The sequence below is a fragment of the Furipterus horrens genome, unplaced genomic scaffold, assembly GCF_987537825.1.
Source record: "Furipterus horrens unplaced genomic scaffold, mFurHor1.1.pri manual_scaffold_10, whole genome shotgun sequence".
Classification (NCBI taxonomy): Eukaryota; Metazoa; Chordata; class Mammalia; order Chiroptera; family Furipteridae; genus Furipterus; species Furipterus horrens.
The window spans coordinates 29,181,735-29,207,224 of NW_028327180.1; the positions used below are offsets into that span (position 1 = coordinate 29,181,735).

Here is a 25,490-nt window from a genome sequence, read left to right on the forward strand (position 1 = left end):
CAAAAAAAATAATTTGAATGAAATAATATCATACTGCATTATAAGGCAAATTTGAGGTCTTCTAGTCAACTGAGTGCTTCACAAGGCACGAAGAGCATATGAAGATGATGCTTAAAAATAACTTTCAGAGAATGAATGATAAATGATAGAAAGATGAGAAGCAACTGATACTAGTAATGAAAAACATATCTATAATAGTGTTTTAAATACTAAGAAATTAAACTCTAGTTTTGGGGACTATAAAAATAGAAAAAAATATGCTTCTATAAAATTTTTACTTGAGAAAATGAAAAAAAAACCTAAGATAATCGAGCAATTATTTGGAGGATTACAAAAAAATATAAAATATAAATTAATATTTTTCCATGAATTTAATTGAAGAGAAATAGAGAACAAATCCTAAGATAAATTCACTATGAATTAAAAGTAGAGAAAAGTATATCTAAGAAATTTTGTTTTATCTTATTTATCTTAAATAGACAACTAACACTTTTTTTCTTGACAATAATAATTTTGGGTACACTTTAAAAATAAAATTTAGGAAAGCAAAATAATGAAAAATTATTGATGTTTCGAGTCTTTAGAATGTTTGTTAATATATTTAGCAGAAATAGATAAGCTATAATTTCAAATGTTATAGGGTATAAGTCATATAAACTTTCAATGGTACCCAAATACTCACTGATGCAAATTTTTGTGTACCAATTCCATGAAAGTAAGTACCTGCAAATTAGCAGGTAGTCATCAGTTTGTACAGCCAAAATGATTACCAGCAGGGAAGCAATTTTTAAAAAAAGATGGTTAAAAGAGTAGAGAACCCAAAATAGACCAATGACTTATAGCCACTTGGTGCGTGACAAAGATGTCAAAGCAATTTATTTGGGGGTGGGAGGGTCTCTTTAACAAATGAAACTGGAAAACTGAATGTCCATATGAAAATATGTATACTTCATCCCTTTTGATGCAGGGAGGGAAAACCAGGTGAACTGGCTGTCTCTCTGAGCAGAGGTGTCAGAATTGGAAGACTCGGGCAGCAAAAGTGGCTAGTGTAGGCAAGACAGAGCACCGAGGAATAGAAAACTACAAAAACAGAGAACTCAGGAGAACTGTAGAGAGCCCTTTTGAGTCTTACGGTGAATACTCATCAGCAAATGTGTGAAAAAATTACTGTGGCCTAGAAAAAGATTACCTGAAAGGAGTAGAGGAAGCAAAACTTGGAGTTTACACAGGATCAGAAATAGTTTCTATTCCCACTAGAGAGAAAAGGAAGTCTTATAATTCACAAAGCATCAAGTGCATTACTCAGAAAGGTTTTTGATTCAGTAAAGGGGTAAAAACTAGCCACAGACTAAACATTGTTCTGGTTCCACCTAACAATGTTTAAAAGCAAGAGATAAAAGGGTGAAGTTATTTACAAGTAAGTGAACTGTGTCTCAGAATTTAAAAAAAAAAAAATTTACAGAAACACAAAAATATACAGCACCCATCAAAGTAAAATTAACTGTTCGGCCTCCAAACAAAAATTACCAAGCCTGTATAGAAGCAGAAGAATTCAACTTACAATAAAGAGGAAAAAAATCAACCAATCAAGCCCTGGCTGGGTAGCTCAGTTGGTTAGAGCATCATCCTAATAAGCCAAGGTTGAGGGTTTGTTCTCTGGCCAGTGCACATACAAGCAACCAGTGAATACATAAATAAGAGGAACAACAAACTGATGTTTCTTTCTCTTTCTCTAAAATCAATCAATCAATAAAATTTTTTTAATTAACCTATCAAAACCAACCAGAAAATGACAAAGATGATATAATTAGTAGATGGGGATGTTTACAATTGTCGTTATGGTTAAATTACGTATGTTCAACAAATTAGAGACAAGACTAATGATTATAATTAGAGATAAAGAAAACATTAACAAGGTCCATACTGAACTTCTAGAAAGGAAGGCTGAAAAAATAACGGCAATTTTCCAAATCTGATGAAAACGAAATCCAAGAAGCTCAATGAAACCCACGCAAAAGTAATTATGAAGAAAATGGCACAAAGGTACATCATAATCAAATCTACTAAAACCAAGGCTTAGGGGAAAAATCTAAAAAGCAATGAGAAGAAATAAGACAAGAAGAATACAAAAGAAGAATAAAAGGAGACTCTCATCAATTTGTTGTTCCACTTTGTGATGCATTCATCAGTTGATTCTCGTATGTGCCCAACCTGGGGATTGAACATGCAATCCTGGCATACTGGGACGACACTCCAACCAAGTGAGCTAACCAGCCAGGGCCAATCATTACTATTTCCTTTTTAAAATCCTCACACGGGATATTTTTCTTTTTCATTGTTTTTTGAGAGAGTGAGAGAGTGAGAGACAGAGAGACAGACAGACATCGGTTGCTTCCTTATATGCACCCTGATCTGGGATTGAATCTGCAACCTGAGTATGTGCCCTGACCAGGAACTGAACCCATGACCTTCTGGGCTACTGAACTATGCTCCAACCAAATGAGCCATACAGGCCAATCTTTGCTATTCTTAAGGCTGAATACTTTTTCCCATTTTTCACAGACATGTGAAATTCTTCCAGCTTCTTTCAATCCCTCTAAAGTGTTCTTTCCTTCAGTGTCCAGTCTACAAGTTTACATGTGTGTTAGACCCAAATAGGATATAAACACTTTTATACATACTGTCAGTTGCAAGGAAGGATGTATCCAATGTAAACTCATCCAGAGGAATCACAAGTTGACCTCCTGCCTCCCATTTCTTGCGATCAGATGAAACCGACTTTTCTTTTTCATGCTCTTTGTCATTTTCATGAATAATTACTTCTCCTGTATCAGAGTGATACTTCCTCCCTTTTTCATCTTCTTGAGCTTTAAGATTTTGATTTAATCTACGCAGTATTTCTCGCTTACTCTAAAATAGTTAAAATGCTGTATTTTATAACGTGTATATGATTAAGTGAAACGAATGAGAAAAAAATGAAAATTGTACCTACTGAAATAGCATTGTTAGTCTTTTGCATTTCTTCTGAGGTTTCCTGGGTATCGGTTAAACTTCTGTCCTTTAAATACAGATAGTTTCAGAATAGGAAATAATGTTATTTTAAAAGTCTACCTTAAAATTTTAGAAATTTTGTTACTTTTCTTTTTCATTAAATTGCTCCTTGTGAACTATTTTATTCCTGTAAATGTTAACACAACTTCCTTCATTACCAGCAGTGAGAAACAGTTAAATATGATCAATTAATAGACTAAATATAATAAAAGGGCCAATTCTCAATTATTTGTCATGTTTTTAGGTTACTGATCACATATTTAACTATATGATGAATAAAGTAATTCAAGATAGGCTGTGTTATTTTGATGCTTTGTTTCATGTGTATATGTATTCTTATTAAGCAATACTACTAAACATAATTGAGAACTGGCTTTTCTCCCTACACAAAGTGAGTAACAATAGTGAGTTCTGAGTCCCATGTACTAATGATAATATAAATTCTGTCTTTTGATTAGTAAAATCATAGCAATTTTAGACACCTAAAGTTTTTAAATATATGAAAAGAAGAAATTAGTATTTATGAAAGCAATACTCAGCATATGGAAGAGCAATTTCAAAGTTTTAAGGAAGCAATATTTACCAAGAAAACACATAAAGAAAAACTATTTAGTTATATGGATTACCTCAATTTGTAGTATTTTACAAAATACAAAAAAACTCAGTGGTCAGTTTTAAAGCAAAACATGGAATGAGACAAAGAACATTTTACCCAGTGAAGTAGTCAGGACTTAGCAGTCACTACAACCAGAGAGATGAACAGATGTGAGACTGCGTACCAGGAGGGGAACCACACAGTGGTATCTAAAGTTGAAGCGAACAATGTAGCACATGCAAAGTCGTTATCAGAAAGACAAGAAACTAAACCTACTTGAAGAACAACAGTTTCTCCTATCAAGTTCTTAAGACTGACCAAGAAACTTGGATATTTGTAGTTTCCTACTAAGTCTTATTTTCAAGATAAACACAAAGGTGTAAAAATTGGTGTACCAATAACACCAGTGTTGTCAACAGAAAATTAGTAAAACTCAACAATTAAAAGGCACAGACATTAATTACCAGAAAAGAAGAAAATCAGGTTCATGTGTTATATTACATGATTCAAGAGACTACTTCCCTTCTGTCTGATGAATTCTAAACTGAAATTCCACATCATGAGCCCATTTCCCTTAATCCTAATAATAGAGTTTTCACACTTTAGATGGATATTTGACATATACTCCAGTTTAAACTCTATACTTGCCCATATATCTGTTTTATTATCCATATGGCATTATAGATTCAAAAATAGAAGGTAAAAGAAATAATTGATTCAATTTAAAAAAGGCAAAAAAAAAGAAGTAATTGATTCATTAAATGTAATTAAGAGTTCACTAATACTTGTTATGCCAAAAAAAATTTTAAATAAATGTAACTATGTCTTAGACTTTATTCCTAGAATTAATTACTTTAAGTCTTAAAAAGTAAACCTTTGTTAATTGTGAAAGCTGGGGTATAAAAATGTTTTTGCTTTATTTTTGGGACATTTGTGTATATATTTTATTTGTTCAATATTATTTTAAAATACAAGAGAGAGAGAATCATTTTAATACGATTTTATTTTCAAGGAGGTCCTAGATATAAAACTTATGAGCAGCAAACCTCCAATATTCAGAGTACATGAACAAAAATCTTAAGTAATTTTTTCCTAAAAAAAGCTAACAGAACATTAGAAATTAATACAGTTTCATTAAATTTAACCGGTTTAATAATCTTTTAACTTTAAGGAGTTCTAAATTTTAGGAAACTTACCATACCCACTTCTTTCAAAGCTGAAGTCACAGAAATAACAGGTCTCATCTGATGCTTTGATGGAGAGCCACCTGCTTCATGCTGTCCCAAAGGAGGAGACATATCAGAACCCTTTACTCCTTTAGACACCAACTATAATAAAGAGTTTAAATATACATTGGGAAACTTATATTTGCATGAAGAGATAAAAGGTATACATAAGATCACTGTTTGTTTATATACTCTATCCACAGTGATTATTTTTCATTCCTCAATTTTCATAATGCAAGGCAATATGCTAGGTTCTGAAGGATCAGTGAATAAAAAGAAACATCTCAGGCCACAGATGTAAACATAATTATGTGTCACATAGAAGAACTAAATAGTTCCTTTCCACTGCATTACAATGTTTCATAAAATGATCTTAAAATATTAGTCCTCTTACTTTTATTTTAATCCATTACAACATTTTGTGGAAAGAAAAAAATATTATACTCATTAATCTTACACTTAAAAACTGTTTCTGCAATGTGTACAAGTTTGGTACAATGTTCTTAAACTTTAAAACATCAATCTCCCAATGTAAAGAGTCCTCATTACAAAAATGTCAACATAAATGAGAATGGAAGAACTAATGTGTACAGCAAATAAGATTTACGTCATAAAAAAATATCATTTGTTGGGCCTGACTGGGCAGCTCAGTTGGTTGGAATGTTGTCCCATACACCAAAAGGTTGTGGGTTCAATTCCCGGGCACATACCTAGGTTGCAGGTTTAATCCCCAGTTGGGACATGTATGGGAGAACCGATAGATGCTTCTTTCTCACATCAATGTTCCTGACTCTCTTTCTCTGCCTTCCTCTCTCAAATCAATAAACATATCCTCAGGTGAGGATTTTTTAAAAATTGAAATAAAGACAATACATTGACCTGAAAGTTTCATAGGTCAGGTTAGAAAAACAAATTGTTTTAGGAGCCTTTTATTCTAGCCATTTTCTCATCAGGTTCAAATATTCAAGACTTCTCTGCAAAAGGTTTTTAATTACTAATGTAAAACTGAATTTATTTTGTGTCAATAATACTATTTGCTAAAAAATTAACCAGCAGTGCCACCAAATGACAAAACTCAAAATTTCACCAAATAGTGAGGCCAGGTTTACAAATACATGAAGCTATCAGTTTACCTTACGCTTGAAGCATAGATAAATACAAATACTATTTCATCTGTCTATAGTGAATGATTAATAAGGATTCAATATGTGTTAGAAAAACATTAAGTGACCTAATTTCATATTTTGAATATAGAGCAATTCCGCATGTAATTTTATATAGCCTAAAGATACAGCATAGTCAAATTTTATCAAATTCATAGAACTCTTGTTTCTGAAGAACCAGAAATATAAAAATACTTGTTTTCAAATAATTTTTCTGAACTAGTATTGCTATAACTCATTTATAACAATGTCTAAGGAAAAGAACATCCCAAGGTAGCCAGAAGGGGGAACTGTTTCCACCCTGGAGGAAGCCTATAGGCCTGTGTGGCAGGTACAAGAATAGGACAACGAAGCAGAAATGAAATAACAAAACAACAGTTAAATGAAATTAAATAGTAACTCATCATATTCAAAATATAATCCCTAACCTAAGACAGAATTTCTCTAATTCTATTTTTCACTGATTTTTGATTATTAAATACATTGTACCCTTTTTAAAAATTAAGTATCTTTCTCACATGTTTCACTCAATATGAGCATATATGCTAGCTGAGAAAGGCAGCACTGTATTATATGAGGGAAAAATATCTTATCATCATATATGAAAATTATTTTCTATGTTAAAGTCCTATTTAGTACTACAGTTTTTACCATTAAATGTGTCAGAGAGAAGAATTTATAAAATTGGATGTACATGCCAAAGATTTAATAATTAAGGCAGTAATTTTTACCATTTGTTTGATCAAAGACACTTTTGAGAATCCAATGTAAGATATATGGTCTTAATGAATAAAAATGCAACAACATACATACAAACTTTTAACTAACATTTCAGAAAGTTTAATAATGTTAACTTCAACTCTGAATACCATGATAATCATTTCTACAATAGAGTAATGGGTAAATATGAAGCCCCTATACTATATCTAGATTATGCTAAATTACACTTTCTGTTAACATAATTACTTGGGAAGATAATTTTAATCCATTTCCTATAGAATAACCCAGAGTTAAGTACATAAGTTATGAGGACTATTTTTCTAGGTAATTTAGACAGAAGAACATTAGAGAGCAAGCCTTTCACTTAGGCGATAAGGAAATAAAGGCCTACAAACATTAAGTCAGTTCCTCAAACAGGTTAATTAATTGGCAGAGCTGAGACTAAAATTCAGGTATTTAAGTTCCCAGCCTGATTTTCCTCACAGTTTTATTGAGATGTAGACATACTATGTGAGTTCCAGGTACACCGCGTAAAGGCTTGGCTCACATATATTGTGAAATGATTACCACAGTAAGTTGCTTAAACATCCATCATCTCATATATAATAAAATAAAAAGAAATGAAAAATATCTTTATCTTTATAATGAGAACTCTCAGGGTTTACTCTCTTAACTTTCTAATATTATATCATACACCTGTGTTAACTATGGTCATCATTTGTACACTACACTCTTAGTACTTATTAATCTTATAATTGGGAGTTTGTACCTTTTGACCACCAATTTCTCCTTCCCCAATCACCACCGCCAGTACCCATAAATCTGATCTCTTTTCCTACCAGTTTAAAGCCTTTTTTTTTCAGTAAACAAATGATTACTTAACAGTTGTCTATGCATAACTGAAATATCTCAATAAATTTAGTTTGTGATACCATGCTGAACATTTTACATGGTGAATCAGTTAAGGTTCTTGGGTTGAAAGTAACAAAAGCTAACTCTGAAGGAAGTGGGGAGGGGAGGGAGAAAGAGCAGTAGCGGCACAAAAGCAAAAGGAATCCCTGACAAAAACCTGGGTAGCTTCATGTGTCTAGGTAGCAGAAACTAATTCATGATTTTCTTGAGTTTCTCTCAGAATCAAATAAACTCCAATTTAAAATCTTGTGACAGGACTTCTGGTCAAGATGACGGCATAGGTAAACACAGCTTGCCTCCTTCGCAATCACATCAAAATTACAACTAAAATATAGAACAACATTCCTCAGAGCCATCAGAAATTGAGTTGAATGGAAGTCTGACAACTGCAGAATTAAAGAATCCACATCCATCCAGTGTGGTAGGAGGGGCGCAGACACGGAATAGGCAGGTCTCTTACTCATATGTCGTGAATAAAAATTCAGGAGGGATATTTCAGGAGTGAGGAGTCCCAGCCCCACACCAGGCCCCCAGGCCAGGGTTCCAGTGCCAGGAAGATATGTCTCTAGTATGTATAAGAATGTATCGTATTTTAAAGGTAACACTATACATCAGTGGTGAAAGGAAGGTGTAGCCATTACATGATACTGGGACTTTGATTAACTACTTGGCAATAATAAATAAATAAATAAATTAGGTTCTCACTTTTTTAAATCAAACCCAGAAATAATTTCCATATAGATCATACTTAAATATGAAAGAGAGACAGAACAACAGAGAAGAGTGGGAGGGAAAGGGAGAACTAATGAGAATTCAGAAAGACAAAAATAGAGTTACAAAATTATAACACTGACATACTACCCAGGAAGAGATACTAGAGCATTAACACAACCAGGATGAAGCACACGAGCTAAATCTTACATGCTCTTCCCACGCCTTCTTTTCTCTCTCATATGCTTCCTTCCTCTTCCGTTCCAATTGTTCTTTTAGCACAGCAGCACGTGCACTTGCTTGGGCCTGAAAATAAAAACAGCAAAATAAGCTACCAAAAAGAAAGGCATAAGGTTTGTTTTTTTCCAGGTCTATAAAGATACTTACTTATTAGCCAAAAAAGAAGTGCATGTGTGCGTGCATGCATGTGGTGTACCATAATAAAAATGTAAGCTCACTCCATATTCCTAGCACCTAAACCAGGGTTCAGCAAACAGCAGCTGCTCAATAAATGTGAGCTGGCTGAAAATAAATGCAGCTACATTCTAAAAGAAATAGAAATGCAAAAATTTTAAGCTATTATTATTATCCATGAACTTCGTTTTTATTCACAGAAATGAACAATTATATTTTTTATTTTTAAAGCTTTTCTTTTCTTTTGAAGGTTACTTGTGTGATAGTTTCATATATTTATGCCATGGTTTAATCAAATTGCTCTCCATAAATATGATATAAAGAGTGGAAAAAAGTGTTATTTTTCAGAAACTGAAAAGTGAGGGATAAAGAGGAAAGAAAAATTAGGGCAAGAGAATAAGGTGCCTGCACTACAAAAGACTTAAGAACACAATTCTCTATCTTAGATTTTAATTTTCTCTAAGAAAACCAATTCTAGTCTATACCTTAAAAACTTCAACTTTTTTACGCCTTATGTCAGCTTCCCCGCTTCCTTGTCCTTCGGAATTATCAACTTCTCTCTGTAAAATAAGTAGATAAGCAAACCACTTAGTATAGAATCTCAAATTCAGTGTAGTGCTCTGTGGTAGAGAAAATGAAGAACCTGAAATCTGTGTAATTTTTTTAGCCAGTGTCACTCTAATAAATTCAATAAAAAGGACAAATAAAAACAAACAAAAGTATGTAAAATGATAAATTGTTCAATGTGACCAATTTTTTCTCACAGTTACAAGTGAACTCTTTACAACTATCAACTCTTATGGACAATGAGGGAAAAGATAAAAAGAGAATGATAGAAAATGTACCATTCGCCTTGGCCAGGAGGCTCAGTCGGTTGGAGCATTGTCCTGTGCACCAAAGGGTTGTGGAGTCAATTCCCGGTCAGGGCACACACCTAGGCTACGGGTTCTATCCCCATTTGGGGCATGTACAGGAGGCAGCTGATCGATATTTCCTTCTCACATTGATGTCTCTCTCTCTCTCTCTCTCACCCTCTTCTCCTCTCTCTAAAATCAATAAACGTATCTTTGGGTGAGGATTTTTAAAAAAAGAAAAAAGAAAAAGAAAAGAAAATGTATCTTTTTCCATGTCCATGGGTACTATCTATATTTTCCTCTTAGAATTCCTCTGGAATAAATAAATGGTCTTATCAATTGTAAATAAGATTTACTTTATCCTCATGTATAGTTTTCCAGTCTTTTGCTGTCTTAATCAGATTTTATTTTGTGTTAGTGGCACAGCATTTTTAATCTCAATCTATTATAATGTCATTCAATTACTTTTTAAAAAATTGATTTTCAACCTGCCTTTTCACCACGCAGTTTGGCTCTAATCTGTTGGCGCTCATTGAAATTCTGCAATCTTATTTGTCTCAGCCTTGCAAGATATACCTATAAGGAGGAAAAAAACACATTTTAATTTAGAAGAAAAACCAATATTTTTAGTGTTAAATTATTTTTAAGTTAAAGAAAAGGATTAATTGAATAAAGCAATAAAAGTTTTGAAATCTGGTTAATGGAAATATAACACTCGCTTTCAAGTTTTTAATTTAGATCAACTTATTTCTGAAAAGAAATACATTGTAATTACAATTTTTAATTTTATTAAAAAAAAACAAATTGAACTCAATACTGAATAACAGCTATGGGGCAAAATTATGACCAGTATATCAACCAAAAAAATATTAACAGGTCCCTATAGACCTACAAAATCCTCAAGTAATTGTTAAGCATTTAAACCATGCAGGAAAGGAAGGCGGTAAACTCAAAAATGGCTACATGACAGAGGTAGCGAACATGCGGGAAGCATACCTCTTCCTCTTTGTTTCTTGGCTTCCCTCCTCTTGAAGAGCTGGACCTGCCTCCATACATAGCTGCCAGGTTTTGCAGGATTCCCTGTTCATCATTTAATGTACTAAGTTTAAAGAATAACTAAGGCTACATCAGCATCTTACCTAGGAATATCCAGGTGCCACTTTATTTTTTTTTGGCTAATTCTGATCATTTATTTCTAGCTGATAAACTGATAACAAACCCTGGTACTTTCCTGTATCAATTTAACCAACATATTCAGTGACAACAGAAGGAAGCAATTAAACCTCACACATAATTATTTGAAACAGAGACCAGCTATGTTTTTATTAGCCACTTTGGAGGTTAGCTAACCCCCAAATCAACCTTTTCCTCTACAAAGGGCCAATCATTTCTACGTCTGTTTACATACTAAGTACACAACCACAATATAAAATATTTGAGCTTAAACTCTTTGTACTCGGGCATGTCCTATTACTATACTACAAATGACCAAATCCAATCACAAACTCATTCATTTTTTAACAGTATATCATAAACAAGAAAATTATCTTATTAGAATTATACTTTAATAAAAGTATTATTGTTGAATTATCTATTTCCTCTTCCTTCAGCATATGGTCCTCCTAATTTAAAAAATCCTCAGCCAGACTTCCCTACCAAATGTGCTTTTATCAACTTGTTGAAAGTGTACCTTTTATATTCATCGCCTCCATTTTCCTGCTTGCCATTTATTTTTTTAACCCACTACAATATGTTTTCTGATCACACTGTGACTCCAAAAATCTTCTAAGGTTACCAATGACCTCTAATTCACATTCAAATGGATCCTTCAGAGCAAATTTTGCAATTAACATTTCCACTGGAAATTAGTTTGAACTAAATCTACTTAACTTATATAAGTATTTTTTGTCTCATAAAAATCATGTATGTCCACTGTAGAAAATTTATAAAGAATTTCCTTCTATATAGAGAAAATATATACATTTATTTTTATAAGATTAGAATTTTATTGTATTCTGATTTTTTCACTCATATTAATTAACATTAATATTCTGAGTCTCTTCTCACATTTAATATCCTTAAAAATATTATTCTTGCCCTGACTGGTGTGGCTCAGTTTGTTGGGTCTCTTCCCTCGATGCTAAAGGTGACCAGTTGATTCTAGGTTGGGGCGCATGCCTGGTTGTGGGTTCAGTCCCCGGTTAGGGCACATGTGAGAGGCAACTAATTGTTTCTGTCCCTCTCCTTCTCCCCCACTTCTCCTCTCTCTAAAAACAAATAAAATCTTTAAGAAAGAATTATTCTTAACTATATAATATTCATAATATTCCACTAAATAGTGAATTATAATTTACACATTAAAAAAATTCATCTCTTTCAGTCTTTGAAAAACTCTCCTGAGATCTTTTAATCTTGATTATTTTTTACAGCATTTTCTCTTTCTTGGCTCCTTGATAATGTCAATATTTTCTAGAGATTCATTCTCTGGCCCTCCTGTTCTTCTCATTCCCAGGCTTTAACACATGTTGCCAATTCCCAAATCTAAGCTTCCTCAAATAATGTATAGACCCGACTTCATCATTCTTTTTACTACATGATCTTACTCCTACCTCAGTTACTGAACACAACCAGACACTCTAGCCAGAAAGCTGGGGGTTACCTTTCTCTCTCTCTCCTTATCTGCCAAATACAGATGACTACCAAATTACTAATTCTACCTCCTACTGATGCCATAATTTATCCCTAGTTTCTGCCTTAGCTCAGGCTCTCTTCTTTTGACTCCTGGATTTCCAAAAGTGTTTCCTAACTTACCATCCTACCTCTGGTCTCACATTCGCCCAGTCTATTCTCTACAAGGAGTCAAGTTAACCTTCACAATTATTCTCTTTCACATTGAGCCCCACATAAATCCTGCAATGGTTCCATTATATTCGGAATATATTCCACATTCCACTGAATGGCAGATAAAGCACCTCCTGTCTCATCTCTGCCACTGCTCAATCATAATGCCCACATTCTAGCCGTGACAACTACTTGTGGTTTGTGGAGCAGGCCATGATCTCATCTTCTTAAATGGCTAACTCACTTTCCAAAACACAAACCAAATGTCTCACCCTTGGAAAGCCGTGCCCACACCTCCGTTAGTGAATTAAGTGTGACCTACCACACCAGTTTTTATAGATACCTCCTTAGTAGCTCTCATCAGTGTGGTAGAAGGGCAGTGTACTGTGATAGTCAATGCACCTAACCACTGCTGACCTTCAGCAAAATTACTTAAACTTGCTTTAAGACTGGCCTAATAATACCACCTACTTCTTGGGTGTCCCAGAACAAAATGTATCATCATATGAGCATGTTCTGTTCTTCTTCTCTTCCAGCCTGAAAAAAGGCTTCTGCCCACTCAATTTCTTCCCCTCTTCAAGATCTTGGTATTTATTAGCTTACAAGTTACTTGAACTTCAGGGATACAGGTCAGAGATGGGGGAGATGAGGAAAAACAAGGAATAGGCAGGGCTGGACAAAGATACAAGGTGAACTCTGAAAAGATGTATAGGAATATCTACAGAGTTATAGGAGCATGGGTGGAGAACTGAATATTGCTATTGATTATATCTTCGCTTTATGGTATTTGAAAAATACAAGTAAAGATAATCTGAATTACTTGGAAGTTAAATGTTAATTTTAACATTTTAGTTTGAAATATTAAAGGTGAAAAGTACAGGGGTGTTCTGTGCATCTTTTATCTAGTCTCTCCCAATTTTATCATCTTGCATAACTATAGTACACTGTCAAAACTAGGAAACTAGGAATGGTACAAACCAGAGACAGACTTCGGCAGTTATGCATGCACCCATTTGTGTATCTGTAGCTGTCCTGGCTGGTTTGGCTCAGTGGATTGAGCGTCGGCCTGCGAGCTAAGTGTCGCTGGTTCGATCTTCCAGTCAGGGCACATCAGAGAAGGAAAACTCTGACTCCAAAAAACCTCCGCTGCCTTGCGGCATACCTCTTCAGGGGAAAGGCTAAGGGAGTAAACCCCGACAGAAAATCCGGAGCCGGAGTCCCTAAGGCGGTTTGACGTTGTAGTCAACACCGGCAACTCCTGCGGCGCACCTGAAGCCAAGCTGTATTGACTCCGTCTTTCCCTTGGACCCTTCAGCTGCGAAGAGAGGTGGGGTCTGCTGCATGGGCAACAGCAGACCCTCCATATCACCCTGCCCAGGCTCTGTAGCTTCAGCTTCACTGGAGAGGACACTCCAGCGTCATCGCAAGATGTCGATTCAACACGGGCGGAGACAGATACCGTGTCACTCCCGAGTCGGACTGCACAGCCATTCTCGGCGGTGCAGATAGACTTTTAAGAAGCTACACCATCGTCTCTCGAGACGGACGGCTGCCGACAATCTGCAATTTTATCACACTAGGCTTTGTGTAACCACCATCATAATCAAGATATTTAACTGTATCATTACCTATAATCAAGATAATTAACTGTATCATTACTATAACACTTCATAGCCATATTTAGTACTCCTATCCCTAATACCCATCAACTATTTATCTGTTCTCCATCTCTGTATTTTATAAATTATATATATATAGAATCCTACAGTACATATCCTTTTGAGATTGACTGTTTTTACTCATTATTATTTCCTTGCAGTCCATCCAAAGTGTTAGATGCATTAATCAATGGCTCATTATATTTTACTGCTAAATATTATACCATGGTACAAATATAGCATAATTTGTTCATTCATTCATCCATCCATTTTAGCACATCTGGGTAGTTTAAGTTTTTAGCTATTAAAAGTGAAGTTGCCAAGAACACTCAAATACAGGTCTCTAAATGAATATAAATTTTCCTTTCTCTGTGACATATGCTCAAGAGTGGAATTACGTCCTCTTTGTGTGGTAAATCCATTTTTAGTTTTAAAAGGGACTACAAAACTATTTTGCAGAGTGGCTACACCATTTTACATTTCTACCAGCAACATATGGATGATCCAGTTTTTCCACATCTTTGCCAGCATTTGGTCTTAGCACTATTTTTGTTTTAGCCATTCTGATAGATTCATAGTAATACATTATTGTGGTAATAATTTGTATTTTCCCAATGGCTAATGATATTGAACATCCTTTCATGTGTTTATCTGCCATCTGTAGATCTTCTTCAATAAAATGTTTAGAACTTATTTTCTGAGTTCTTTGTGTTTTTAATGTTGAGTTTTGGTGGTTCTTTATATATTCTAGATATAAGTCCTCTGTTTTCCCCTATCTGTAATTTGTTTTTTCTTCCTCTTAACAGGGCCTTTCTTAGAGCAAAAGTTTTTAATTCAATTCCAGCCTATCAAGTTTTCTTTTTATAGATTGTGATTTTGGTGTCATGTCTAAGAACTCTTTGTCTACTCCTACATCTTGAATTTTTCTTCTGTCTTTGTACAGAAGTTTTACAATTTTATGTTTACATTACAGCACATCTGTTTTGAGTTAATTATTTTATGAGGTGTGATATTTAGGTCAAGGTTCATATTTTTGCCTACCGATGAATGTCCAATTTCTTCAGCACAACTACTGAAAAGGCAATTCCTCTTCCACAGAATTGCTTTTGCTTCTCTGTCAACAATCAGTTCGCATACTTGTGTCAATCTGTTTTTGAGTTATCTGTACTGATCCATTGCTATATGTGTCTGTCCCTCCACCAGCACTATACTGCTTTGATTACTGTAGATGTAAGTAAGCCTCATCATCAGGAATAGTCATTATTTCCACTTTATCCCTCTTCAAACTTGTTTTGGCTGCCTTCAGGCATTTCTCTTCCCAAATAAATTTTAGAATAAGTTTGTCTATGTCTGTTAAAGTGTTTCTGAGATTTAACTAGGCATTGCCTTAAACGTAAAGATCAATTTCAGAAGACTTGCCATTTTTACTACATCGTCTTGCAATTCCCGAAAATGGTATGATTTTCCAAGTATTTATATCTTCTTTGATTTCATCAACATTTTGTCATTTTGTAATTGGAAATCACACAAATCCTGCATGGTTTGTTAGATTTTTTAATTTTCTTTGGAACAACTGTAAACAGTATTTTTTAAATCAGTTTCCACTTGTTCATTGTCTATGTGTAAAAATTCAGTTGATTTTTGTGTATTGATCTCATATCCTATAATGAATTCATTTATTAGTTTCAGGAGGGTTTTTGTAAAGTCCTTGAAATTTTCTATGCAGCTAATCATGTCAGCTGAAAATAGCAATACTTTTTTATTTATTCTTTTCAAATCTGTATGCCTTTCATTTTTTTTCTTGCCTTATTGAAATAACAGAACTTATAGTACTATGTTGATTAGCAGTGGTGAAAGCACCCATCCTTGCCTTTTTCCCAATTGTAGAGGGAAAGCATCCAGGCTTCCACCTATATATATAAAGTTAGATGTAAGTTTTTTTATAGATGTCTATTATGAGGCTGAGGACATTCCCCTCTATTCTTAGTATACTGACAGGTTTTACCATGCATGTTGAACTCTGTCAAAAGATTTTCTGCATTAATTGATATAATCATATGATTTTCTTCTTTAGTCTAGTATATCACATTGATTTTCCAATATTGAAACAGACTTGCTTTTCCAGACTAAATCCCACTTGGTCATGGCTGGATATGGCTTACTAAAATTTTGTGGAGAATTGTTGCATCTAAGTTTTTCTAAGTTTTTAAATTTATATGTGTAAAGTTGTTTGTAATCTTTTAATCACTACACAACCTGTAGGGATATCCTTTGTTTCATTCCCAATAGTGGTGATTTGAGTCGTCTTTTTATTTTTATAAATCTTGATATTAATATTTTTTTCTAAGAACCAATTTTGTGTTATATTAAATTTCTCAATAGTTTTCCTGATTTCAATTTAATTGAATTCTACTTTCACGATTTCCTTCATTCTGCTTGCTTTGGGTCTACTTTTCTTTTTCTAGCATCTTGAGGTAGGAACGTAAGAGTTCCAGTTTGAGACTTTTCTTCTTTTCTAATGTACACATTTGGTGCTATAAATTCCCCTCACAGCAGTGCTTTATCTGCATCTCACAAATTTTGATATGTAATGCATTTATTTTCATTCTGTTCTATGTATTTTTAAGTTCCCTTTTAAATTTCCTCTTTGACTGTATTATTTAGCAGTGTTAGCTTAACTTCCAAATGTTTATAAATTTTTGTCATTATTGATTTCTAGTTTAACTCCATTATGTTCAAACAATATACTGTGTAATTTTGATTCTTCTGAATTTGTTAAGGTTTATTTTATGATCCAGCATATGGTTTGCCCTAAATAAAGTTCCATGGGCAACCAGAAAAAAATAAAAGGATATTCTGCTCTTGTTACGTAGAATGTTCGACAAGTGTTAGCTAGATATTGGTCGCTTGTGGTGGTGTTTAGCTAATCTATATCCTTGCTGATTGCTGTCTAGCAGTTCTGTCAATTGCTGAGAGTGGAGTGCTCAAGTCCCCAGCCTATGGATTTGTTTATTTCTCCTTTTAGCACTATTTGTTTCTGCTTTATATATTTTGAAACTTGGTTGTTTGGTTATACTCATTTCGGATTGCAATAACTTCTTATTGGACTGATTCTTCTGTTTTTATGTAATAGCTCTCTTTATCTCTCTGCCCCTATTACTTTTATTTGCTATGTTAACAACAAATTCTTTTTAGTTGACCTTGTTGGAGAATGTCTTCCTTTCCCCTTCATTCCTGATGGTGAGTTACATCAGATATGGGATTCAGGACAGTTCTTTCTTTCGGTGCTTGAAAAATTCTATGCTACTTTCTCCTGAACTCCATGACTTCAGATAAGAAAATCTATTGTGTTTCCAACTGGTGCTCCTTTATAGGTAACATGTCATTTCTCTTAGTTATTTTAAGATGCTTTCTATGTCTTTTACTTTCAGGTGTTTAATAATACTTCTTGGTAAAAATTTAAGTGTACCCTATCTGAGGATTTGCTCAGATTATACGTCTTTCACCAAATGTGGAACATTTTCAGCTATTATCTCTTTAAGTACTTTTTTTCAGTTCAACCTCTATCTCTTGTGCTTTTGCCCCAATGTACATGTATTAAATCTTTTGTTATTATCCAACAGACCCATAAGACTCTCATAAATTCTTTTAGCTGTTTTTTAAAATCTGTTTTTCATACTGAGTAAATTCAATTCATCTGTCCTCTTCAGTGATTCTATCTTCTGCTATTACTTCTACTAACACTATCAGTGAATTTTAAATTTTGGTGATTATATTTCCCAATTATTATAATTTCCATCTAGTTCTTTTTTATAACTCCTACTTCACTGAAATTTTCCTTTCTTTCCCTATTCATTCAAGGGAATTTTTAATTGCTTGTTGAAGTGTTAGTCTGAAGCAGCTTTAAAATCTTTGCCAGATAATTCCAGTATCTGCTTCATCTGGTACTGGCAGCGTCAGCTCAATGTCCTTCCTCAATCAAGTGTGGCTTTCCTGGTTCTTGGTATGGCAAGTTTTTCTCTTATATACTGAATATTTTAGTTATTATGTTAAAAGACTCTTGATCCTATTTATACCTTCTGCTCTAGCAGGCAGTAACCCCATTTAGGTTTGCATATATGTTCTGGCCTACTGCGGTGGGCTTTAGTTCCAATGACAGTTTGGTGTTCTGAACGCTACTCTGGTCTGCTCTGTTGTTCTGGTGCTTAGGGAGGTAGGTCTTGCTCAATTCCTCCTGATGCTATCTTGGGAATATAGAAGTTGCTTTCCTGGGCCACTTGCTATTAATGAAAGATCTCCTGAGGGTGAGAGGCAGATAGATGCCACTGGGGCCTGGTTTCTTTATGTCTCTAAGTGGAGAGCCGGAAAAATAAGAGTTGTGGTGACTGCTGTTGTGGAGTAGATGGAATCATCTGCTAGCGCCCTAGTTGTTGAGTGGGATTGAGATGGTTGAGGGCTTTGTTGCTAATGATGGGTCACCTGTCCTATGAGTCACCTGACAATCCTCCCTTGCAGAATGGGGTTGGGCCAGCCTGAGGCTTCACTGCTGACCACAGCTTAAACTACTCACAAGAATACTGCTGTGGCAGGCATTGGGATTCCTCTTTTCCAGTATTTTGGTGAGAGGCTTTTCTTGTTTTGTTTTTCTGTATTTATGATGGAGCTGGGTTGTAGGCATGTCTAACACCCAGTCCAGAACATGTGGAAGATGAAGCTACATTGTTATTCCTCAAATCCTGAGGTCCCTAGCCAGGTCATCTTCTTGCCAGCATTTAGAATCCTATTATCCATGTATGTTACATAATTTCCAGAGTACTTAATTGTATTTAGAGGAAGAGCAGGGAAAAGTGAGTCTATGCCATGTTGTTCTCGAACTGTGCAGAAGCTCTAGTCTTTAGTAGCTAGCATTTTTGCACTGCAATATATTCTATGATCTGATCAGTACACGAAAGTTCAAAAGAGTTACATGGCACTGTTGTAAAAGCTAAAGTGAATGTTATGGGTTGAACTCTGTTTCCCCGAAGTTCATATGTTGGAATCCTTATGACCTTATTTGGAGACAAGATCTTCATCAAGTTAAAATATAATTATTAGGATAGGCCCTAATCCAATATAATTGGTATACTTATAAAAATGGGATATCTGGAGACAGACTCACATATAGGAAGAGCAGCATGTGGAAGTAAGGCAGAGATTAGGGATGATAATACTACATAACAAGGAGTGCTAAAGATTGCCAGACCACCACCAGAAGGTAGGGAAGAGGCAGGACACAGATTCTTTCTCAGAGCCCTCAGAAGAAACCACTCCTGTCAACATGTTCTCAGAGTTCTACCCCCCAGAACTGTGATAATAAATAAATAATTTTTTGTTGTTTCAGCCATTTAGTCTGTGGTATTTTGTTACGGTAGCTCTAGTAAACTAATAACATAAATAATGCCTATAAATTGCTTAACATGATGTCTGACATAGTAAGCTTCAAATAAACAGTTGCTATTACTTGTTTGTTTAATTGTGTATCTCCTTTATTCCTGATCTTAAATTCTCTTTCTGACACAAAACCTAATATATTAGAGACAATAAATGTTTGTGTAATACTAAATAAATGCATGAAAGTATAAAATATTTAACATAACTGCATATTTTAAAGGCATTTTTCCATAGTATAAAACAGAAGGATATGCGTTAAGAATGTAACATTTTCAAGGGAAATTATACTCCATTACTTTTTATAAAATTCAGACATTTTCTGTTAAGTTATTCAACAGAAAAAATAGAAAACCAAGGAAAGTCCTTGTACGTGTATAACAGGAAACATGTACAAAGAATGTACAAAGCAGAAATGGAACAAAACTACTGTCAGGAGAGGTAATAATTGTGATATATTCCCCCAATGGAATATTATACTGCTATGCTCAACTACATGAAAATCTTAGAATAAAGATTGAATGAAAAAAAGGAAGTGCTAATCTATATACCATATATTTCTATAATGCTCAAAATAAGCAAAACAGAAAAATACATTGCTTAGGCACATATACGTAAGTGGAAAAAAACATTTTAAAAAGTCCACAGGAATGATAATCCAAAATTTAGGATAATGGTCACCGCTGGGAGAGGACAAAGGAAGAGGTTAGGGCAGGTACAGCAAACAATGGCTCAAAGGTCAAATCTCCTTTGCCACCTATTTCTGTATGGGTCATAAGATAAGAATAGTGTTTCAGATTTTTAAATGGTGGGGAAAAAAATGAAAAGAAGAAAATTTCATGACCACATGAAATTCATATTTCACTGTCTATAATTAAACTTTTACTAGAACTCTGCCATGCTCACTCATTTACTCAGTGTTTATGGTTACTTCTGTGTTACAATGAAGTGTTCATATATATGACAGAAACTTTATGGCTCAGAAAACATAAATTATTTACTTTCTGGCCCTTTACTGTAAAACATTTGCTGAGCCCTAGATTAGAGAACAATACACAGACTGAACTTTATTGTTAGTGTTCTACCTCCTGGATATATTATTTTGCTTCATAATTTATACATACATTACATAGATTCTTTTCTATGTAGCAAACATTATACTTTAGAAAGATAATAAAAGAAAAAAATTTAAAAACCTGGAAAAATAATCTTTTCAAAATAAACAATTTAATGTTGAAGAATTTAATATTAGGATACTGTAAATTAAGAGTCAGCAAACTATAATCTTTAGGTCAAATCTAGTCTGCTGCCTGACTTTGTAAAGAAAGCTTTACTAGCACATAGCCTGGCAGAGTTGAGTAGTTATGTTAGGACCACATATGGGCTTCAAAGCCTAAAATATTTACTATCTGCCCTTTTACAGAAGAGGCTTGTCTATCCCTGCTCTACAAAATTATCACATTTACAAGTTGTATCTAAATTAAGGAACAAACAGTACAGTAAAATGGTTGAAAGCATAATCTTGAAAGTCAGACAGCTTGGCTTGTACCCTGCCTCTGGACATATTATGTGGTCTTGAATTAAGTATTAAGGACTATGAGCCTGTTTCAAAACTGTACCTTTGGAGTATTAATCCCCTCCCCAGAGAATTATTGTCAGGTTTAGATTCTCAGTAACTTTAGTTAATTTTTATTAATACTGTTCAGACAAAAATAAACACACTACTTGGCTTGAAGTCATTCTTGTTAGTTTCCCTAACCTGTATTTTTTTAAAATTTCAGTTACCCAAAGGTGGAAAATTTTGAATTCCTACACAAGCATATTATTTTAAAATCCATAATTTCTATAAATTACAATTCAACCTAAAAATTATTTAAGTTCCAAATGCTTATTCATAGGTCAGAGACTTTGATTTCATTTGCCATAGAAAGAATGTTATGATTTATTAGGATTTCCCAAAGCTGTTAATAAAATGTACTAATCAGCCATGGCTGGTGTGGCTCAGTGGACTAAGTGCCAGCCTGCGAACCAAATTGTTGCTGGTTCAATTCCCTCTTTCTCACTCCCTTCCCCTCCCTCTAAAAATAAATAATAAAATCTTTTTTTTAATGTACTAATCAAATAATTTAACTACAGCAGTTTTCCAATTCCAGAGGATTAATCTTTAAGATCTCAAATTTAATCTTAACTGTTTAATTTATTTATGTGATTTTTAAAAGTATTAGAAAACACACATTAGGTTTAAGACATACATCTGTCACAACCTCTTTAAGACTGCTTCCCCTCGTCAGCAAAAGAAATATTGTGAGTGAATATAAGGATAAGTTGCAATGTCAATGCATATACATTTTTAAACTGTACAAACAGATGAGTATTAATATATATCAACGGAAAAATGTTATGTGCTGCCTTAAATTACTGATGCTAACATATTTTTCTTAAAGAGGGAGGGTTATTATTTTAAATATTCTATCACTGTCGTGCGCTATAGGTACAGTTTATTATATAAAGATCTCAGCCGTTACAATGTTGGATAGAGAAGCAAAAGTTGTCACAGCCCCAAAATATGCATTTACGATCAGTATAAAAATTAGTCCTCACGTATTACTCCATCCCTACTTAACACCAGTTTCTAGTCACGTTCATCACACCAAGGTCTCTGTTGGTCCAACCTCTCCCTGATTGCTGGATGTTGTAAATATATGACAATATAATGCACATCTCATACAAAGTGACTGACAAAGGATGTTGCTAATCTTGCCAAAGATGAAGGATTTCATGAAGATGATGACAGTGATATCAGAAAATTGCTCAGATCACATGTAAAATCATCTACCAATATGACAGAATTCAATAAATTAAGTGAATAAAAGAAAACTACAAAGAATTATGACATTGGCTTTTGAAACTATTTTGGGTATTAAAAATTAAAAAAAGATCTTTGGAAAACTGACAAAGTCTAAGCCACTTTTGCAAAAATGATTCTCTTTTATAATATAGTTATAAAAGTAAAACCTAACAAGAAGTTAATGATATATCATCTTTCATCGATATGAATATTTTTTACATTTTAGTATCTCTGAAATAGGTGCATCTAATTATTAACTTAATATCATCTTATAAATTGGTATAATCTTATGAACTATTGGCCAGGTGAGAGTTACAACATGGATGTTACTGTCTGGGTAATTTATAATTTTATTTTTTATTTTTTTCTAGTTTTTTTCTTGGTATCATACTGGACAACTCCTCAAATTTTCCATTTTAAAAAATCACATGAGCCCTTTAACAGCAGAGTTTTCTCTTGCTGGTTGTAGAAGTGACAGTCAGAAGTTTGAAACCTTAGACAGGTTTGATGCAGAAAAAAAGGACATTTGATGCAGAGGTTCCAATCTGTCTGTCTAGCACAAATTCTCTTAAGGGGCAAAAGGAAAAGAAGCAGTATTTGAAGAAATACTAATTGAGACTATCCTAGAATTTAAAATAAGTACTCAGATTGAAAACATCCAGTCAGAATCTAAGTTAGGTTAATGAAAAAAACAATTAAGAAATATTCAAGTGAAATTCCAGAATATCAAGAATAGCAAAATAGTCCTAAAAGCTATGAGACAGGGAAAAATATCCCTGAACAGGGAGCAGGAACCAGAACATGATCACATGTCTCATTAGCAACAATGGAAAGAAGACAGTAAGTCAGTATCTTCAAAGTGGTATGGAAAAGAAGTTCAAACTTAGATTTCATTATCCAGCCACATTATCATTCAAGACTTTCAACTGCAGCCATGATCAGATCTACCCTCCCACCTTGAACAACTAAAAGTCTGGACAAAATAAATGAAGCAATGGTTAATCAAACACTGGACAACAGGCAGCACAGGACAGTGAACCGGGAGAGAAGGTAACAAGTGAGTAAGCCCAATAATTGTCCAACTCCTTGCCTGGCAGAGTTCCCAGGCTGCAGCACAGGTTCCCAAACAGAGCTTAGCAGTTTTCCTGAGTTAAGAAAACAGTAGTCAGAGCTTGGGAAGTTGAAGATTACTAAAATTTCCAGGATGGAGAACCAAAGAACAGGGAGGAGTGCAGGAAATGTGTCCAGGGTTTCCTCTGAGTCTCCTGCTGAGTGACAATTAGCATAATGACAACAAGGCCTGAAGGCTCACTTAGGGTTGGGAATATTTCATTCTTCCAACAGCAGGAGTGGGAAGACATCCAAATCACAGGACACTGAATACTCAAGAGTACTGCCTCAGTAATGGGACAAATTAGTTCTAGACTGATGGTTGTTCTGGACCTCCCTAGCAAAGCTTAGAAGCCAGCCTTGAGAGACTCAGACTATTTCCAGGTGATTTAATTGCATATCAGGATAAAACCCCAACACATTTAAATTTTTTTTAAAAAGGATAAAATACACAATGCCTGGTATCCAATAACAAATTACCAGGTATATAAAGAAGCAGGAAAAGATGACTCCACTGAGGAGAAAAATCAATCAACAAACATAGACTTAAAAATGATAAACATAACAGAATTAGTGGACAAGGTCATTAAAACAGCTATCATAATTATATTGCATATGTTCAAGAAGGTAGAGAAAAGCATAAATATATATTCTAAAGAGACATGAAAAGTATAAAAATTAACTATATAAACTTCAAGAGATAATTCAGTATCTGAGATAAAAATATACAATATCTGGCTGGGATTAACAGCAGGTTACACAAAGTAGAAGAAAAATTAATGCACTACAGATATAGTAATAGAAGCTATCTAAAATGAAACAAAGAAAAAGAGTGAAAACAAATGAACAGATGAGTCAGCGTTGAGACAGTATCACAAGGTCTAATACACGGGTACTGAGCAACCTATGAGAAAAGAGAGGAGACCAGAAAAACATTTTTGAAGAAATAGTGAATGAAATTTTTCCAAACTTGATAAAAGTATAAACCCAAAGATCCAAGAAGCTCAATGAACCCCAACAAAATAAACATGAAGAGTAGATCAAGCTACAGCCTAATCAAATCACTTCCAGTGATAGACTATTAAAAGACATTAGAGAAAAAAAAAAAAATTACATACAAAGAAAAAAAAGATAAGAATGACAGCAGACTTCTTCACAGAAACAGATACTCAAGGAGCTAAGTGGAGAGATATTTTCAAAGTACTGAAAGAAAAAATATTTCAACAAAAATATTTTTCAAAAAAAGGCAGCAAAATACTTTTTCAGACACAGAAATGCTGAGCAAATCTACCAGCAGATCACCACTATAAATTGTCATTTAATAATGAAGACAAAATAAGGACATTTCCCAACAAATTTTGTGAAGTTTCTCTCCAAAAGGATTACTGAAGACATTCTCCAGCATGAAGTATAAATTGAGGGAAGAAGAGTAGGATGTAAGGAACAATACTGAGGGAAGATAACTGTAAATCTTGATAATTCTAATAATTGTTTTAAAATATTTTAAATTAAAATCTGTAGCTAAAATTCTGGATGCTATTAAAATGCGAGGTATGGGGCAAGGGAAAATGCTGAACGTTCTCTTCTTTCTACAGGAAGCATGTTAATACAGATTAATCCCAGATATTAGAGAAACAAACTATTGTGTTAAAAATATAAACCATTAAAAAATTAGCTATCTTTCTATGATATATCCCCCATCCTAAATTAAAATGACTGCATTAACTCACAAAGATATCACTTAAAAACTTAGAGTAGATGTAAGTAATCAAAATATGTTACCATATAATTGACTTATTAACTATACAAGCATGATGCTTAATGGGGTGCTGAGCTGAAAGGGACAATCAGTTGTTCTGCGGACTAAAGGTCCAGAGGCATTTGGGCACCTCTGCAAATCAAAACTATTAACATACTTTTGTTTCTAGTTTGCTTTTGAGTAAATGTGTAATTACACATA

At 34.0% G+C, this 25,490-nt stretch overlaps 1 protein-coding gene across 3 annotated transcripts in view; it reads right to left on the bottom strand.

The window, feature by feature from the left end:
• The window catches only part of NEK1 (NIMA related kinase 1), a 113,045-nt gene that overhangs the window by 42,756 nt on the left and 44,799 nt on the right, over positions 1-25,490 (bottom strand). Inside the window, exons 18-24 of one of the 3 annotated variants that reach the window (XM_090288858.1) lie at positions 10,643-10,726; positions 10,139-10,222; positions 9,278-9,352; positions 8,589-8,684; positions 4,843-4,923; positions 2,993-3,058; positions 2,682-2,910 (exon numbers count right to left, since the gene is read on the bottom strand). In XM_090288858.1, the coding sequence (XP_090144984.1) occupies positions 2,682-2,910; positions 2,993-3,058; positions 4,843-4,923; positions 8,589-8,684; positions 9,278-9,352; positions 10,139-10,222; positions 10,643-10,726 (715 nt within the window). Of the gene's footprint in view, positions 1-2,681; positions 2,911-2,992; positions 3,059-4,842; positions 4,975-8,588; positions 8,685-9,277; positions 9,353-10,138; positions 10,223-10,642; positions 10,727-25,490 lie in introns of all 3 variants that reach the window. The other 2 variants (XM_090288857.1, XM_090288859.1) reach the window with 2 other exon arrangements.